A 19,869-nucleotide genomic window follows, 5' to 3' on the forward strand; every position below is an offset into this window, starting at 1 on the left:
TTTTCTCCGTCTGTTGAAAACTTCTTCACGTTGTCGCTGTCATGATCAATTTACATATTTGATGATAACCACCTCGAGTCACTATTGAAACAACCTCGCTTTGTAATGTAATTTTAATTTCCACCCAAAAGCACATTCAACACATCGCCGAAAAATACACGTCTTTAGTATGAAGACAAGAGAGAGAGTCTAATCAATTAGTTGTTAAAAACAAAAACCTACGCAAAAGTAAAAAAAAAAAAAACGAACAAAATTATTTATAAAAATCGGTCGCTGGCGCAGCGCTCTTCTGCGTGCGCGATCGTAAATTATATCTTTGTATTGGCGGAGGCGCGGTAGTCAAAGTACCATTACAAAGTAAACATTTTTAAGTAAACATTGCATTTACCTGTATTAACAAATCAATACAAAATTACTTAACCAAAATCATCCATTTCCAAATACAACCAAAGCTATTAGTCAATGAAGAGAAAACATAGTACAACATATCAAGAGCACATACTAAAGAAAATACACTTTATGTAAAGCATAATAATCAGAAGAACAACAATACATAAGATCTTACTATGGTGTTACACATGCCCAATGGTTCAGTGAGCTTTCCCAAACATCTATAACACTCAAGTAGTACTGGCTAAAAAAAAATTATTCCATCCAACTTTCGTTGGGTAAGAGAAAACATGTTACATACATACAGTAAATACACTAAGAAGAATCATACATTTCTTCCAAAAGATTGTTCAAAAAGAAGCATATATATCATTTACTTTATGAATAACAGGTTTATCGTAAAACAGGACATCATTACCCATTATCATCTCATACACAGACTGTCCAAATATTTTCTTTACTACAGAGAAAGTCATTTTAACATTATTATAAACAGACAAAAAAAATCCATCGTTAAACAGGACATCCTTAATCATCTTCATCTCATACATATATTATCCATTAACAGGCAACCAGTTCATAAAACAACCTACACATTTATAAAACAAGTATAGCATTCTGTAGAAAAGCAAATATACATAAACTAAGACATACATTAACCAAACACAAAAGCATCCTACATTGCACATTTAATTAATAGCAATTCAAAACTTTTGTTCTAGATAAGCACATAAACACTCTAATATATTTATTTAGAACCTAGCTTTAATTTCCACTGCCCTCATGTTACAACCAGACAGTCCATTTTTGGTTGATTGCACAGACATACCTATAGTTACATCAGATTTAATATTGTTTTTCACTGACTTCTATAGAAATAGTCAGTCCATTTTTGCAACTCATAATTAAAACATACACAACATTAATCCAGAAAATTCAGCTTATTTTGTTGCCTCCAATAGCACTTGGCAAACCATGTCTGTAAACATTTAGGTACACAGAAACACGTACAAATTTTCTTTAAAAAGGAAATATTTTAACTGTATTCTTGCCCTGGTTGGCAAGTCTTTGTTATTGCCTGCTGCAATTGGCAGTCCTCTGTCATTAACTCTATTGTATTCTCTTTACTATTTTGGTTTGTTGCCCGACAACACATTTTTGGCATTTTATTTTATTTTATACTGCAGAAATTTTATCCTTGCAGTCCCTATTACATCATCTCCAGTAAATATTACACATTTGGTTCAATATATCTTTTTATGTCATACAGAATGTGAAACTTAAACACATATATTAGACACTGGTAACAAAAAACATTTCTTTTCAAATGACTACATCATAAACCTGTGAATTTAAATGTCATATGCAGGATTAAGTCAAGAATGAGATTTTTTCTATTCATTTGTCATTGCTTTTTCACACGCTTCTAGGTCATTACACATATCAACTCAGGAAATCATGTTATATTTTATTGCAAGTGAATTCCGTCAACTCCTGTGGTTTAGAAAAAGGAACATCTCAATTCTAACTCATACACATATAGTAGATACTTTTCCCTTGTTTTTTACAAACTTTTCATCACCATTTTTATACAAAAACTTTTAGACATTAATCATACTAGAGTATCCATTGAAACTCTACTTTTACTTATTCTTGAACACCTTTCTTCCAAGAACTTTAGTCATTCATTTGCATTGCGTGCTTCTACTTCTTATTACAGTACCCACTTTACTTGCAACATGTTTAGTCATTTTCTAGTGCACGTGTATTACTTATTTACTTCTTTATCCACAAACAATTACTGTATTTTGCATGGATTTATCACATCCCTTTAGCATACACACATCTATTTATTCTGATATCTATTCTGATAGGGAAGAAGGAAAGATGATAGTAGAAGTTCTGAATGCTAGAAGAGGAAGATTGACAACAGGAAAAGAAAAGGAAATAGTATTGTCAATAACTTGAGTACCTGGTGTTTGCCAGACACCTAGCATCGCATAGAGTGCAGTGCCCTCTGAGGGTTTTGATTTCATTCATTATTTGTTTCTGTGGACATACTATTTTAGGTTAACAATGTTTGTAACTCCCAAAGGTTTTCTTGATCTAGGGTATAGAAGAAAATAAGCACTGGCATGTGGAGCTCCTTGCACTTCAAATGGTCCATTGTAAATGTATTTAAATTTAGAAATTTCATCATTAATTTCACTAGATTTTTCATGTGCTTTCACCAGAACGTAGTCACCAAGTTTAAATTTAGTTGTTTTGAGGCACTTATTATGCCTTTTCGATCTAACAGCCACTTTCATTTCATTCTCCTCCCAACTAGTTCTTTTTGCTCATGCAAGTTAATCCCTAAAACAGGTGGAAATTTCAAGATCTCTTCAATAACTCTTTTGCTTTTATGGTTCAACAGAATTTATTTGGGTGTAAACCCCATTGTCTCATGGTAGAGAGTGCTCATGGCGTTTTCAAAATCTGTCACAAATCTGCCCCAGGCCTTGTGATTATGGTGGCAATAGGTTCTACCTAATCTTCCGAATGCCCACACATACCTTCCGACAGGGTTACTTGCAGGGTGGTACGTAAAACTATATTTCACTTGTATACCATGTTGTCTCATACCTTCTTTCCATATTTTAGAAATAAACTGAGGTCCATTATCAGATAGGACTGCTCTGGGTTTACCAATGGTGTTAAAATATTCATTCATTTTACTAAAGATTGCTTTTGCAGTAGCTTCTCTGATAGGGTAAAACTTAATAAATTTAGAGAAAACTCCTAAAAATACCACAATATAAGACCTACTTCCTTATGTTTTAGGGAGAGGACCATACGAATCTACTGATAACAATTCCAAGATGTCTTTTGGCACTGTGTTTTGCATATACCCTGGTTGGTCTGGTTAGCAACTTGTGCCCTATGACACACATCACAAGATTTAATTCTGTCAGCAATTTGCTCGGTGGCACCCACATTAATCACAATTACATCAGTTAATTTCTCAATACACTTTTTAGACCACAGTGCCCTAAGGCAAAATGGAAATAATCAATAACTTCATTTTCAAACTGCATAGGCCAATAAACTTTCCATTCCTGAGTACTTGCATCTTCCTCCTATACAATATTCCATTAAATATCTTATAAAATTTACTGATTTGTGGGAAGTTGGGGTTAATGAAATTTGTTTTAACAGATTTCCAGACTGCATACTCTTACAAATCTGTTCAGTTCTTTTTCTACCTGGAACGTCTTTGATACATCTCATGTGAAACTTACCACCTTTATTACATTCTTTCAGTAGGTTATTCATATCCTCTGGCAATGGAGATGAAGCATCGGCCACATGACATTCACTGCCTTTGATATACAAAATTTCATAATCAAACTGTTGTAAGTACAGAGCTCATTAACTTAACCTGCCAGTAAACAATCGACAGTCTTTCAAAAAAGTTAAGGCTCTATGGTCAGTATGAATAATAGTTTTGTGCCCCACAAGTAATTTCTAAATTTCTTTAAGCCCCAAATTATGGTCAAAGCTTCTTTCTTTGAAATAGTGTTATTTTTCTCATATTTAGTTAGATCTCTACTAGCAAAAGCTATAGTTCTATGTTTTGCTTCCGCAGATTCTGTGCTTTCTTGAAAGATTTCAATACTAATCCCCTATGTGCTACTGTCTGTCATCATGTGGAATGGTTCACTTAAAATAGGATGATGTAAAATAGTTTCTCTTATTAACTCAGTTTTCAAGTCTCTGAAGTCTTTCTGACATTCTGACGTCCAAATATATGCACTGTTTTTCTTTAGCAAACTGTTCAAATATGGGCTATTAAAAGCTTACCCCTTCGCAAATTTGCGATAAAAACCACAAAGACCAAGAAATGCTTTCAGTTGTTTTCTGTTCTTAGGTGGAGAACACTTTTCAATTGCATTTAGCTTCTCTGGGTCCTTGCCAATCCCATCTGTAGTTACGATGTGTCCTAAAAACTTAATCTCCTGTTTTACAAATTCACATTTCTTCAATTTCAAAGTCATTCCTCCTGCTTGAAGAGCTTAGAGTTTTGTTCAATAGTTCACAATGTTCTTCCCAACTTTCAGTAGCAATCAACAAATCATCTATACAAACAGTTAATCTGGCACAAAGTTCTTTTTCTAACACAGTATCTAATGCTCTTATAAAAACTGAAACAGAAGTATTTAAACCAAAAGGTACAACTTTATACTGATAGCATTTCCCTGCAAACACGAATGCTGTATGTTTCTGGGAATCTTTGTGTAATGATTATTTGCCAATATCCCGCAGTGAGGTCAAGACTAGTTAAGTACATTACATTATGGAATTTTTGCAACAGATCACCCACATTTTCTGGCCTGTCTACCTCTCTCCTGACAATCTTGTTCAGTGTTCATGCATGAATAACAACTTGCATGCCACTGTATTCCTTATTTACTATAATAAGTGGACTATTATATTTACTGTTGCTTCTTTCAATCACTCCCCATTCTAACATTCTGTGAATTTCGGCCTGTACCACTTCTTTCTTAGCTATTGGCACTGGATAGGGTCTTACACAGAATGGTTCATGTTCAGCTGCATCGATATGGTATTCAAAGTTCGTGACAACACCTGGATTATCAGAGAATACTTCCCTGTTGTTATTTAAAACAGCAAATAGTTCATCTTTCTGTTCACACAAGAGTTCTTGGATAGCATCAACAATTTCCTTAAAATTGTCAATTTTTTATTCATTCAGTATTAAATTTTTCACATGGTAGATTTCATATAAGTGGGACAAACCATCATTTTCAGATTCTATCTCTAGCATTATGGATTCTACATTAGCGCCATGTACAGTGTCATCTTCTGTAAATTTAATTTCTAATGTATTAGGCTCCCTATTAATTTTAACAATTCCATTACGACAATATAAAAACACTTTTTCTTTGTCCAGTCAATCAATACCCGAAATCATCTCAGCACTTAATTCAGGTACCATAAAATGTCATGTTCAAATTTCTGTCCTTGCAATTTAAATTCAATCAGTACATTTTTCCAAATGGGTTTACTGGACTTGCCAGTAGCTCCTACAATCTTCACTCCACTCACAGACATTATTACTAAACCTGGCTTACTTGAAATATGTTCAAAAAATGATTCTGATACAGCACTAATTTGTGATCCTATACCCAAAAATACTTGCAACTCAATATTATAAACATTACTGGGGATAATGGTTTTGTTTAACAGTTCTAGAGTCTTTCACCTCCTGTTCTTCCCACAATAAATTATGTTCAACCATTATGTCCTTCCAGGAAATGTTACCTGCTTATTTCTGTTGTATACTGGGTGGGTTTTTAGGTTTCTTGATCTCTATATCTCTAGCGATCTTTAACAGTTCTCATCCCTCTATGATTTCATCAGGTAGTTCTTCTGGTTCCTGCAATTCAAATTCTTTCATAAGATTAATTAAAGCATGTCCCAGCACAGTATCACCAGTGGCTCTTTCGGTTTTGCTTCACATTCTGGATTTTGTTTGGAAAGATTGTCACTCATTCTTTTGTATCGTCTTTCGGTAAATGTGTACTCACTTTCCTCTACCTCCGAGAATTCATTCTCATCTAAATCTATTCATTTCTAGTTTCTTGTCCATTTTAGTTAATATTATATTCATATATATTTCACTTTCAATCTTAGATAACTTTCTGCTACTTACTCTTTCAAATTGGCTGCAAGTTCGTGCAGCTGGACGTTTTATGCTCACTTTACTTTTGTAAAACACGTAATACTGCAAAGCTGTAAAATCAACAACGTCCTGTCACGGGGGGCCACATATAACATTAACTGCCTACTCGTGTGCTATCTACTTACTAAATTTGGTTTACTATACCCTATCCATTTGCACACTGAGACTGTCACAGACCTTATGAAAGAGCCCTTCCAATCATTCTTCCTACTTGGAGACTTTAATGTCCTAAATATCTTGTGCAGATCAATCTCTACTTGTCCTCACCGTCGCGTTTCGGAGAGCTTTCTGATGTCTCACGAGCTGCATATCCTCAACACAGGCACTCCCACTCCTTTCTGTGCTGCCACTGGGTCACTGTGAGCCAGCGACCTCTCTTTCTGCTCTCCAGGCTTCGCAGACCAGGTTCAGTGGGCAGTCACTGATGATCTTCACTCAGTGACCACATCACAGTCTGTATTCATCTACTGGATGGAGCATTACCTGCACAGAAGCCACGAAAATTGTTGGTCAGTAGGGCTAACTGGATGCTTTTCGTCCATCTGGCTGTGTCTGAAGACTGCAACAGTGTCAACGAATGGGTGGACCACATCACACGATAGATCCATCACACCACTGACTTATTAATCCCAAGGTCCTGTTGCTTGTTGGACTGTGTGTCGCTCAGCAATCCAGGACAGGCGTACAGTTAGCTCTTCAACTATTTAAGTACAGCCCAGCAACACACAATCTCACAGCCTTTCAGGTCACGAGAGCCAATACTTGACACATCATTAAGGAGAGCAAGAAAACGGCGTACCAAGCGTTTCTGGACTTTGTCAACCATTCCACTTCTTCTACAAAAGTACTGGAACCCATTATGAGGGTTTCTGGCAAACACAGTCGTCTACCAATAACACCAGTGCTGAAACACAAGTGTCTCCAAACTACACCCAGAAACATCACTCAAACTCTGGCAGATCATTTTGCAGCGACTACTGCTGATGCCAGCCTTCACAAGCTGTGAAGGGAAGACCCTCGAGCGAATAGTTAACCGTCGTTTGGTCTGGCTGTTAGAAACCAGGCAACTGCTTAACCACTCTCAGTGTGGATTCTGGAGGTTTCGATCCACTGTTGTCAACCTGACTCTACTAGAGGTGGCTATTCAGCAGGCCTTACTATGTAGACAGGACTGTCTTGGCATATTCTCTGATATCGCTAAGGTGTACAACACTATGTTTGTGGGCTTCAGTTTTAACTCCAAATTTTCGTGGTTGCCACACCTGTGAGACCTGAAAGCCAGAAACCAGAAGGCACAGTATTCTTGTGCAACTCCACGAATGGGGCTTTCATGGTCATCTCACCATCTTCATATGGTCCCTCATGTCTAAGCGCTTTTTTAGGTCTTGATTTCGTAACACGCTGTTGGAATGTTTTGTGCAAGGGAATGATGCTCCTAGAGCAATGTTTTGAGTTTTAACCTCTTTTTTTTTTTTTTTAGCGATAAATAGTATCACATATACAGAAAGGAGCCTTGTACAGTGCTTCTTAACTGTGGACAATTTTGCTGTTTCATGTTCCTCCTCCAGAAGTGCTACGGCGACCCACCAGTTGCACTTAGAGTGCGGAAGTTAGGGAGGTGGGCTGCAAAGACAGGTTTTCAGTTTTCTGCAGATAAGAATTTTAATTATTCTCATTGTAATTTTAATTTACCTGACTTGCATGTGAGGGATACAAGTCGACATTTTTAAGACTCAATCAAGTTTCTGGGCCTCAGTTTGAACTCCAAATTTTCGTGGTTGCCACACCTGTGAGACCTGAAAGCCAGAACCCAGAAGGCACTGAATACTGTAAAGTGCCTTGACCTAAGGTCTAGGGGATGAGACAGGGTGTGTTTGCTCCAGTTTTATAGGGCTCTTGTGTGTTCGTGGCTAGACTATGGATGCACAGTGCACAGGTCAACGAGGTCTTTTTACCTCAAGATTATTGACGCATAAGGATATTAGGATGCGCTTACAGAACCAGCCCCATACCCAGTCTCTGTGCTAAGGTTGGGAAACCGCCATTCACCATCTAGTGACACCTCCTCATGGTGAATCAGGCATGAAAGTTTCTTTTAGCTCCAACTTCACCTGCACACCATACCATTGCTCCTCCACCTCTGGAATGCCTTTTCTCCATGAGCAACATGGACATATGGACACTAGGTAGGGCATGTGCTGTAGTCACTTGGTGTGGAACAAGTGCAACCCCAAATGCAGTGTTTTAACAGTCTGCTACCCTGACTACTGTAGAGGTCCAGAGTAACTTTAGATTTAGTGTAGTATAGCAGATGTAGCACTCCAAAGGACTTTTTTAATGGTCACCAAACCTTTATAACTGTCTTTATGGATGTGTCGAAACAGGGGGACACTGTTGGTTGCACTATTGTTTTCTCTGTTTGTATACTCAATGTCTGACTGCCTTGCAAGTTTTTTGTCTTTGATGCAGATTGACATGCGACCTTGCAGGCACTGTAGCAGACGAGATGTGCTTAACGTGATAAATTCCTTGTCTTGTCTGATTCGCTGAGTGTTCTTCACTCTCTACAACGTTTGTACCCAGTAGCTAAAGTAGTGCACGATATCCAGGACGTCCTCCTCCAACTACAACGGCAGGGGAAGGAGAAGTCAGTCTGCTGAGTGCCAGGGCATGTGGATATTGCTGGAAACGAAAGGGCAGATCTAGCAAGCAGGGAGGCGTGCCGTGCTGCTGAGTTAGCGCGGTGTGCCATCCACCTGCCTGCTGTCTCCTTGCTTTGGGGTCGGTGGGAGGATGAGCGGCTCCCCAGTCGTCTTCACACAGGCCACAGCCCTATGACACATGGCTTCTTGCTCTGGTGAGAACTCAGTCCATTGTGTAGTACTTGTGGCATACAGATCATAGTGTGCCAGATTTTATCAGACTATGTTTTATTCTCCGACCAGTGGGCAGCGACTGATTTGCTGATAGATCTGCCCTCCGTTTTAATTAACGTTCAAACGAATGTGATGAGAGTCTTATGGTTTTGTAATTTGTCCACTATGTTTCCGAAAATTTTAGGGAGATGATTTTAACGTATTAATTGTGTGCCCAGCTAACCCATCTTTTTCGTATGTGGTCAGCCAATCAGATTTCTTAGAGTCTCTTTTTTTAGCTCACCTGCCCTTTTATTTTCGTTTTAATCCCAGATATAGCACCTTTCACCCTTTATCCGTTGTCTTAACTGGTGCGAGACAGAGTGCTTGTGTGGTCAACGCGAGTGAGGTGGGAGAGAGAGGATGAGCGTCACTTTAAAGGTTTCCTCCTCACTGTGTGATACCATTTTCTTAGTTTTATCCACATTTGTTTCTTTTAATGTGAGTAAGGGTGCTGATAATCTCGCTGTTGACCGACTGTAAGCTCCAGACACACACACACACACACACACACACACACACACACACACACACACAGACACACAAACACACACACACGCACACCTGCAGCAGTTACTGAGATTAGCGTTCACATGTAGACAGGTAAACGTGCCATGGTAATCGCATGGTTTTCACTCAGGCAAGGACTTTAATTTATCAAAGCTCAGGAAGTTTGCACTAAAAATTTACAGATGATATACAAAAACCTATTTCGTGAACCTGTCTCTCTGTTAGTGGAAATTGCGCCAAAATCTCTACAGTAGAGCCTGAGATTAGGCTTCGCTTCAGACCCCAAAATACGGCTAGAGACTATAAAAAATAATACTTGTTGTTAACACTCTTGGGCGAGACACGGCAGGTCGCAACTAGTCGCTCCAAGCAGCAGTCAGATTCTTTATTCATTAACTTCGGCCTAAATCCTTTCATTATCAAATATTTTTTAATGTGGTCATATGTTGGTGACCACAATGTTTGAATGTGAGCAACTCTTGCGAAAGGATTTCATTCCAGACTCCTCGGCCGGTTGAGGAAACACGCTTTCATTTGTATTTTTTACGTCCAGCACGCTACCAGCCTTCGATACATAACCAGCTTATTGCGCTCAAACAAGCAGAGCTGCTTTACGATTTGCACCATGGCAAATACTCTCATAATGTTTTTCGTTGTTTGCCCTCTCTGTGGACCTTCGTGCATCCATACACGCGCCACTAAACGCACCTCTACAGCGTAACTGTTTCAACACGAATTCACAACTGAAATGGCGCTGTAGTGAAACAAAAGAGTATAGTAATTACACCAACGCTTTTCGTCAGCTTCAAAGGAGGGATACCAAGCAAACGAATGTATGTCCTCAATGATTGCACAAAGTCACCCACCATGTTAATCGAGAGCACAAATGCGCTGCTTCCTGGACTAGGGTAGGCGCGCCGGCCCCAGATCGAATCCGCCTGGTGGATTACCAACGAGCGTCGGTGTGCCAGCCAGCCTGGATGTGGTTTTTAGGCGGTTTTCCACATCCCACTAGGTGAATACCGGGCGGTCCCCACGTCCCGTCTCCATTACACGACTCACAGACATCTGAACACGTTCACACTATTCCATTGCTTTCACTAGACGCAGACAGCTGGGTCTACACTAATTCCATCTTGGGGGGGGGGGGGGGGGAGGTTATGGGGTGGGGATAGGAAGGGGATCTGGATGCCCTCTACACTAACAATGGCAAATCCATAGTAACAACGCCGACCCTGCGTTGACGTGGGAAAAAGGCGCAAGGAAATGATGAAGAGTTACTGTAGATAGTCAAGAGGGTTTGGGGGACTTCCTGGATACTCTGTAGATGAAAACGAATTGCGTACTCTTCTCTCGATTCAACTCTGGTATATATCTTTCCAAATACAAAAAATTTTGTTGACATTATTTATCATCGATGATGTAGCTAAAATACACCTGGTCTTGTGATCCAGAGGAGCCTCTGGGATCAGATGTGTACATCTGCTTCTACATACATTTGGTGTGTGAGCACCACTCAACTCGCAGTGATTCTTTTGCAGATGAGGAGTGGCAGAGGGAGGACAGAAGCAACGCCATGCTCTCCGTGGACAGTGACTGCGTGCAGCTGTTGGCGAACGCCCTCGACCACCCCACGTGTCCACTGGAAGACCTGCCACCGGAAACCAAAAACCTGCGCGAGCGGTGCCGCGTGCAGCTGTGGGACGACATGGTGCAGAGGTCGCCCCACGTACCCGTCACCAGCTACCTGGCCTACACGCAGAGGGCGAACATCAACCTCTGCCTCTGGCCTGGATGACAGACAACTCGTTCGGCGTTTGTCAGGACGTCCCGTTTAGTATGCTACAATCCGTACATGATGCTCGCTGCTATTTCGACAGCCCTGGCGATCAGTCCTGCCTGCAGTCGAACGCTACAGACCCCATCTGCTCTGTTTCCAGAGCAGTCCTGTTGCTGATGTGTGGCGATTTTTCTTTCCATAAGTCTTTCGATTTATGCGGCGTCAGTTTCTACACAAACGGATCGCACTTCACGACGTACAATTTAACGTGGGAAAGAGAGTTCTACAAAGGGTATGTGAGGCCAACAGAAAGGGCTCTTAAGTACAAAGACAGCTTGAACAGTGCCACCTTGAAATACAAAGATTTCAAAATCGGCAGCTTAAAACCTTTAGAAATGTCATTTATAGCCTTAAATATTATTTTCCGCTTTTTGACCACTGTTGTATACATGTACCTGCCCCAGTTACGTAATGTCCCGGGAAAGATATTCTTGTCCATTCAGATCACGGGTATAACGCAGATCTTGTGTTCTGAGGTCATTTATCGTATGACAGGTGTCCCCGACCTATCTACGATGGTCCACATTGATAGTGCCCTCACTCTTCTAAGATGTATCTGGCTAAACTTATTCTGCTACCAAATGTACGCGTCTGTCCGTCATCTTAGGCTCCCTGACGACCTGCCACCTGCTGAAGCCAGAAGGGTATTCTGTGGTCAGGCGCTGTACGCACTGATACCGTGGAGTGTGGTATGCATAGCAACTATTGCTTTCGAAAAGACGAGCAAATATTACCTGATGCACAGTCGGATAATATTCCTTGCGGGGATTTCTCTATCGACAACTTTCAATTTGGTTTGTCTTGGGTCGGTGGGATACATGTACTTACATGCTCGGAACTCCATGCGGCAACTCAAAATTTTTAGTAACGATAAATTTGCCTCTAAGAAACAATATGTTTTTATGTCAGTTAAGGGTGTTATTTTGAGCGGGATAGGTATAATTATTAGAATTGGGTTCCACCAGGCACAAGGCATAGCGCAGTTTGTGTACTACGTACACATAGCCACGATGGTGCAGGGACCACTGCAGTTCGTTTTCTTCATTTGTAATGGAACGACGCTGCCTCTGCTCAGGAACAGAGTGCTGTCGTGGTGGAATCCGGATATCATCCGCCCAGGACAGGAGCTCTGTTCAACAGCTGAGAGAAATCTGGAAAGGAGGAGAAATGAACGGTCTCTCCTTGCGCAATCCTCGTTGTAAGTTACATGGATATTGTTTCCAAAGGGCTGTCTCGACTGTAGCCAGTGACCAGTCATAATGATTGAATCCAGCTGACAACACAAAATTAACTCCTACTGCTAACGCGAAACCAGTGTATTTTTCTCACTTGTTCTAAATTATTCTACATGCCTGTGTTTGTCTAGTTAATTTAATGAAATGACATTAAGTAACTACTATTAAAATGTAATTTGCTACAAGATAATAAGAATTTCTTGCTCTATTTCTTCCAACCCACCCTGTGATAACATGTTAACTTGGTCTCCGAAATTTTCACAAAAATATTTTGTTACCCATAGCATATGATAAAAACGAAAATACTGCAAGAATTTCTTGCATATGAAAAAAATATTTCAACCACTGGGCAGTGAAGGGAACAGAATATACTCTTGCAATGTCTTTACAGGAATGTTTGCCTTTCCCATTTATTCCTACAAAGCTTCAAAAAGATGTCTACGTTACCCTTCTTATCTTGCAAATAACTGCAGAACTGTGCTTCGTCTTTTGTCTCACACTAGATCGCTCAACCCAAAATTCTGTCTCCGACTAGTACTAGGAATTTTTTAATGACAATTTACATGACTTTCACCTCTGGCAACGCATTGTGTATCTGAAAATTATTCCCTTGTACCATATTTAACTTCAGCTTGATACAGAATTTTTTTGCGAATTTATTTACTTATCTACATTGTTCCATGACAGTATTTATTTTTTGGAAATATGCAAGTCTTAAATAAGAATTGTATGTGTGTATTACGTGTATGTTCAGTACTGTGCCAAGAAAAATTAGTATCAGTGTCAAACCAGAGGAGCAGGAAGATGGAGATAACTCAACTGTGTGGAAGAACATGTAATGGTGTTCGTAGCGCTGATTAGTGTTCTGATTGGTCAGAGGGGCACAAAATGTTATAGTATGAGACAGTAACAAACAAGTGTCGTTGTGACATGTTGTTTGAAGTGAATGCATAGTGTTAAAGGACAATTGCACAGGACACAGGAATAAGAGCAGTTGTTGTACAGGATGTTGACATACTGATTGAGAAATACAGTAAGGTATTAAAGAAAACGTTAAAAATTAATGTATATACTGTGTAGCACTTGTAAAGAAGAAACCATGTTGCTTAAAAGTGTATTTTTACAATTAATATAGTGGAAGGGAAAAAATTTGTCAGAAGTTAATGTGAAAGAACATATGTCTGGCAAGAGTTAAACTGTAAGGACGTAGTACCTCGAAATTAGTGTGATTTGTAATCAACAGATGATGGCCAATTTGTTCGAATAAAAACAGAGTGAGCGAACAGTGCAAATGAAACCGATCCCTGTGTGAATTTAATATACTCTCCTACTGAGCATCACTGCCATAGACGGTGTTATATAGAGTCATTTTTGCAGAGACTGTCAAGTTACAGCGAACCTTACGGTGAATTTAATGGAGGAAGGATTGCTATTTTGAAACTAGAGATTGCAGCATCCCTCGCCATCTTCGTATGACACGAGGTAGGTGTGACGTGCAGCTCAGCCTACCTACAAACCTATTTGATCACATACACACTCACTCATTCTCAAACACACACACACACACACACACACACACACACACACAGGTGCGCGCGCGCGAGCACGCTGCAGAATCGAAACAAAGTGATGAACTCCTTCCGTCGTTTCTTCGGAACCCCTGCAGCGTCGCGAAAACACAATCGCGGTTTGCCCCGCGTCAGCCGGCCGGAGTGGCCGAGCGGTTCTAGGCGCTCCAGTCTAGAACCGCGAGACCGCTACTGTCGCAGGTTCGAATCCTGCCTCGGGAATGGGTGTGTGTGATGTCCTTAGGTTAGTTAGGTTTAAGTAGTTCTAAGTTTTAGGGGAGTGATGACCTCAGATGTTAAGTCCCCGCGTCAAACACATCACGTGACGCTCTACTCCGCGTGTTTAGTTGCAAGCAGTTTACTGGCGGGCCCGTATAAATTCCCTACACTAGCAAAACCGCTCTAAATTTGACGTCGTCATCTTCGCTTTGATCAGCGAGGCATGGTTAAGCTTCACCACTCTAAGTCCAGCACCGGCAATTACCAGCACTGTTAGTACACTGAGGAGCCAAAGAAGCCTGTACACCTGCCTAACATCGTGTAGCGCCCCCGCGAGGCCGCAGAAGTGCCGCAACGCTACGTGGCGTGGACTCGACTAATGTCTGGAGTAGTGCTGGAGGGAACTGACACCATGAATCATGCAGGGCTGTCCATAAATCCGTGAGAGTACGAGGGGTGGAGATCTCTTCTGAACAGCACGTTACATCCCAGATCTGCTCAATAATGTTCATATCTGGGGAGTTTGATGGCCAGCGGAAGTGTTAGAAAAGTGTCTCTGGAGCCACTCTGTAGCAATTCTGGACGTGTGGGGTGTCACATTGTCCTGCTGGATTTACCAAAGTCCGTCGAAATGCACGATGGACATGAATGGATGCAGGTGATCGGCCAGGATAGTTGCATACGTGTCAGCTGTCAGAGTCGTATCTAGATGTATCAGGGGTCCCGTATCACTCTAGCTGCACTCCATTACGGAGCCTCCACCAGCTTGAACAGTCCCCTGTTGACGCGCAGGGTCCATGGGTTCATGAGGTTGTCTCGGTACCGATTCACGTTCAACCGCTCGATACAATATGAAACGAGACTCGTCGTACCAGACAAAATGTTTCCAGCCATCAGCAGCCCAATGTCGGTGCTGACGCCCAGGCGAGGCGTAAAGCTCTGTGTCGTGCAGTCATCAGGGGTACAGGGGTGGGAGTTCGGCTCAGAGAGCCCATATCGATTATGTTTCGTCGAATGGTTCACACACTGAAACTTGTTGATGGCGCAGCATTGAAATCTGCAGCAATTTGCGGAACGGTTGCACTTCTGTCACGTTGAACGATTCTCTTCAGCCGTCGTTGGTCGCGTTCTTGCAGGATCTTTTTCCGGCCGCTGCGATGTCGGCGATTTGATGTTTTAGCGGATTCCTGATATTCACAGTACACTCGTGAAATCGTCGTACGAGAAAGTCCCCACTTCATCGCTATCTCGGAAATGCTGTATTTTTCTTTTTTTTTTCTTGGCGTTTCAGTGTAGTAACGTTACTACTATCGCGTAAGGTTCCAAGATTGGACCGCAGGACTGGGGAAATAACCATCTAAGTTGAATAAATTAACTTGAATTGGCTGCATGCAATATAAAATTCAAAGCCAGCAGGAAAACGGTGACTTAGAAAACATCACTCTCAGATCTGCACGGGAAAAGTTCAGTTTATGCATGTGAATTCACCCTAGCCACGCCCGTCACTTTCTACCTAACCACTACTTCCAGCTACCTAACATGTCCACGTTTCCCCTGAGCTCACCGACAATAACGCTCCTGTCTACAGGAAACCATCCACGCTTCCAGAACACCTACAGCCAATAACGGAAGAATTCCTCCATCAGAAATTGTCTGAGGGGACTATTGAAGAGGTGTAGATGCTTTAAGTGTTCCCAAAAAAGTTGTCGGATGGCACAAGAATGTACAGATTATGCTGTGACGACAGATACCTCAACACAAGGACTATCATTGGTGCACGTCCAACATTGAGTGCAAAAGAAATTTTGGACAACATGGGTCAGTGTAAATACATTTTTACGATGGACTTAAGAGCGGTCCAGAACATCCACACAGGGAACAACAGGGCCGCGCGGGGCAGCCGCACGGTGTAGGTCTCCTTGCCACAATTCGCGCGGCTCCCCCCGTCAGAGGTTCGAGTCCTCTCCCGGACATGGGAGTTTTTGTTGTCCTTAACGTAAGTTAGTTGTAGTTAGATCAAATAGTGTGTAAGCCTAGGGACCGATGACCCCAGCAGTTTGGTCCCATAGGAACTTACAGCAAATTTCCAAATTTCCGAAATCACAGGGAAGTATGTCAGAGGCAATAGACACCCAGCACACGGGAACACACTTTCTAATACTTCGTCGTAACTCCGTTAATCGTGGAGGATCACTCCCTCCAGAACACCGATGTAGTAATCATGTCAAACACAAACTGCGCCTCAGTGGGACCCACGACATAGCACATCCATCCCAAGAGAACTGACAGCCGACTTGCCGACTTCGCGAGCTCTAAACTTCCCCACGATAACATCCAGCACACAGCCCATTCAGCCTGTCGGAATAAGGAGCCGACTGGAAGGCACATCAATGGCCACTCCTGCTGCTGCTTGCTGACGCTCCTGTAAGGTGATTCCTTGTGGCAGGACGTTCAGAACCTTACCTGCAGCGGCGGTCGTGTGGGAATTATCCTCCCAGTAAGCCCATCAAGTAGGCTACCACTGACCCATCTAAGACAATTGGCGAAAATCCCCTCCAACATGCAGCAGTAAATTGGTTCAAACGACGGGAAAAGTGAATAAACTGGCACACATGGATAGCCACAAATGATTGTGTGCACCTAGAGTCTTGAAACATTAATATTGTGATCCACTACACATACACAACTCTAAAAATGTTTTACACCACCTCGGTTCCGAGAGTTCCGGAGCCTGTACAGAAAATTGGAATACAGATCATTGCTATACACACCGGTACCTCTAATACCCGGAAGCACGTCCTCTTTCATTGATGCGTGCCTGTATTCGTCGTGGCATACTATCCACAAGTTCTTCAAGACACTGTAGGTTCAGACTGTCCCACTCCTCAACGGCGATTCGACGTAGGTCCCTCAGAGTGGTTGGTGGGTCAAGTCATCCATAAACAACCCTTTTCAATCTGTCCCAGACATGTGAAACCTTAACTTTTCTCGGCGAATTGAATGTTGAAATAAGTTACGGGTTTGCTGCTGGGTGACGTCGTCGACCACCGCCGATATTTTGACAGGAGGACACCCAGCCGTTGTCAAGGCACAACTGCAAGGAGGAAGCAATGTGCAAGGGTATTTAATACCTCGGTTCACAGGGGAGAAACAAGAAAGATACCACACACAGAACAAGCCGGCCGGTGTGGCCGAGCGGTTCTAGGCGCAACAGTTTGGAACCGCGCGACCGCTACGGCAGCAGGTTCGAATCCTGCCTCGGGCATGGATGTGTGTGATGTCCTTAGGTTAGTTAGGTTTAAGTAGTTCTAAGTTCTAGGGGACTGATGACCTCAGATGTTCAGTCCCATAATGCTCAGAGCCATTTGAGCGCACAGAACAAGTAACCACAGAGTCAACACACAACCAAGGACAACAAACATCAGAAATATCGATAGTGACTATTAATCAACAGGTGAGGTAGCACTAATTCTGTCCCTGTGTTTTTGATGAGAGACAGAGCCGGATTCCAAGCAGCTTTTAAACAAAATCCACCATCTCTGTTAATAATGTTGCTTGATAGTCTGACTTCAACAGCTTCCTTAATAACAGTATCCCAATAGCTGGACGTGCAATCCATAATCTCCGTGTTGTTGTATTCCATAGGATGGCCGGTGTCAAGGCAATGTTCTGCAGTAGCAGATTTGCTCGGCTGTTGTAAGCGTATGTGACGCTTATGTTCAATACACCGGTCTTCCACAGTCCTGATTGTCTGACCAATATATGACGTGCCACAAGTGCAAGGAATGCGATAGACACCAGCCTTACGCAAACCAAGATGATCTTCTACCGACGCCAACAGGACCTTAGACGGTGGTCGGAAAACACATTTCACATCATATTTCCGCAAAATAGAGCCAATCCTGTTGGAAATGCTTCCTGCGTAAGGCAAAAAGGCCGTAGACTTGGGTGCCACTTCGTTGCTATCGTCATTCACCCGTTGCACAGAAGGCTGATAGCGCAACGCAGGCTTGATCTGCATCTCACTATAACCATTCTGACGAAAGGTTACTTCGAGATGTGATAGCTCAGCTGCCAAACTTTCAGGGTCTGAGATAACGAATGCCCTGTGCACCAAGGTTATTAAGGAAGCTGTTGAAATCAAACTATAAAGCAACCTTATAAACAGAGATGGTGGATTTTGTTTAAATGCTGCTTCGGCTCTGCTTCTCATCAAAAAAACAGAGGGAGAGAATTAGTGCTACCTCACCTGTTGATTAATAGTCACCATCGATATTTCTGATGTTGGTTATCCTTGGTTGTGTGTTGACTCTGCGGTTACTTGTTCTGTGTGTGGTATCTTCCTTGTTTCTCCTCTGTGAACCGAGGTATTAAATTCCCTTGCACATTGCTTCCTCCTTGCAGTTGTGCCTTGACAACGGCTGGGTGTGCTCCTGTCGAAATATCGGCGGTGGTCGACGACGTCACCCGGCGCAAACCCGGAAGTTATTTGAATGGCCCAGGCATGTTAGATACGGTTTATTTCTGGAGAACATGCTGGCCGCTCTAGTCGAACGATGACGTGATCCTGAAGGAAGTCATTCACAAGATCTGTACGATGGGGGTGCGAATGTCGTCCAGGAAGACGAATGCCTCGCCAATATGCTGCCGATATGTTTGCACTATCGGTTGGAGGATGACATTCACTTATCGTACAGACGATACGGCGCCTTCCATGACCACCAGTGGGCGTCGGCCCCACACAATGCCGTCCCAAAACACCCGGGAACCTCCACCTTGCTGCACTCTGTGGACAGTGTGTCAAAGGCGTTCAGCTTTACCGGGTTGCCTCCCAACACGTCTCCGACAATTGTCTGGTTGAAGGGATATGCGAAACTCGTCAGCGAAGTAAACGTGATGCCAATCCTGAACGTTACATTCGGGATGTTATTGAGCCCATCTGTACATGTTGTCTTGGTTGCAAAGATGTACCTCGGCATGGATGTCGAGAGTGAAGTTGCGAATCATCCAGCCTATGGCGCACAGCTTGGGTCGTAACACGACGTCCTGTGGCTGCACGAAAAACATTATTCAACATGGTGGTACGGCTGTCAGGGTTCCTCCGAGCCATAATCAGTAGGTAGCGGTCATCCACTGCGGTAGTAGCTCTTGGGTGGCCTGAGCGAGGCATGTCATCGACGGTTCCTGTCTCACTGCATCTCCTAACAACATCGCTTTGGTTTACTCCGAGACGCCTTGACACTTCCCTTGGTGAGAGTCCTTCCTGGCACAAAGTAACAATGCGGACGCGTTGGCCTCGCGGTGTTGACTGCCTAGGCACGGTTGAAAGACAACGCGACGTGTCCTGGTGGAATGACTGTAACTGATCCACTGTCGGACCCCTTCCGTCTGATACGCGCTGCTCATGCACTGTTGTTTACATCTTTGGGCGGGTTTAGTGATATCT

The 19,869-nt window shown here is 42.4% G+C and overlaps 1 protein-coding gene across 1 annotated transcript in view; it reads left to right on the plus strand.

The window, feature by feature from the left end:
- The window catches only part of LOC124719657, a 103,452-nt gene extending 92,093 nt beyond the window's left edge, over positions 1 to 11,359 (plus strand). Inside the window, exon 7 of the mRNA XM_047244869.1 lies at positions 11,103 to 11,359. Coding sequence (XP_047100825.1) covers positions 11,103 to 11,359 — 257 coding nt within the window. The remainder of the gene's footprint in view (positions 1 to 11,102) is intronic.
- Positions 11,360 to 19,869: the final 8,510 nt, after the last annotated feature.

This window comes from Schistocerca piceifrons, chromosome 11 (genome assembly GCF_021461385.2).
Source record: "Schistocerca piceifrons isolate TAMUIC-IGC-003096 chromosome 11, iqSchPice1.1, whole genome shotgun sequence".
In the NCBI taxonomy this organism is placed as follows: Eukaryota; Metazoa; Arthropoda; class Insecta; order Orthoptera; family Acrididae; genus Schistocerca; species Schistocerca piceifrons.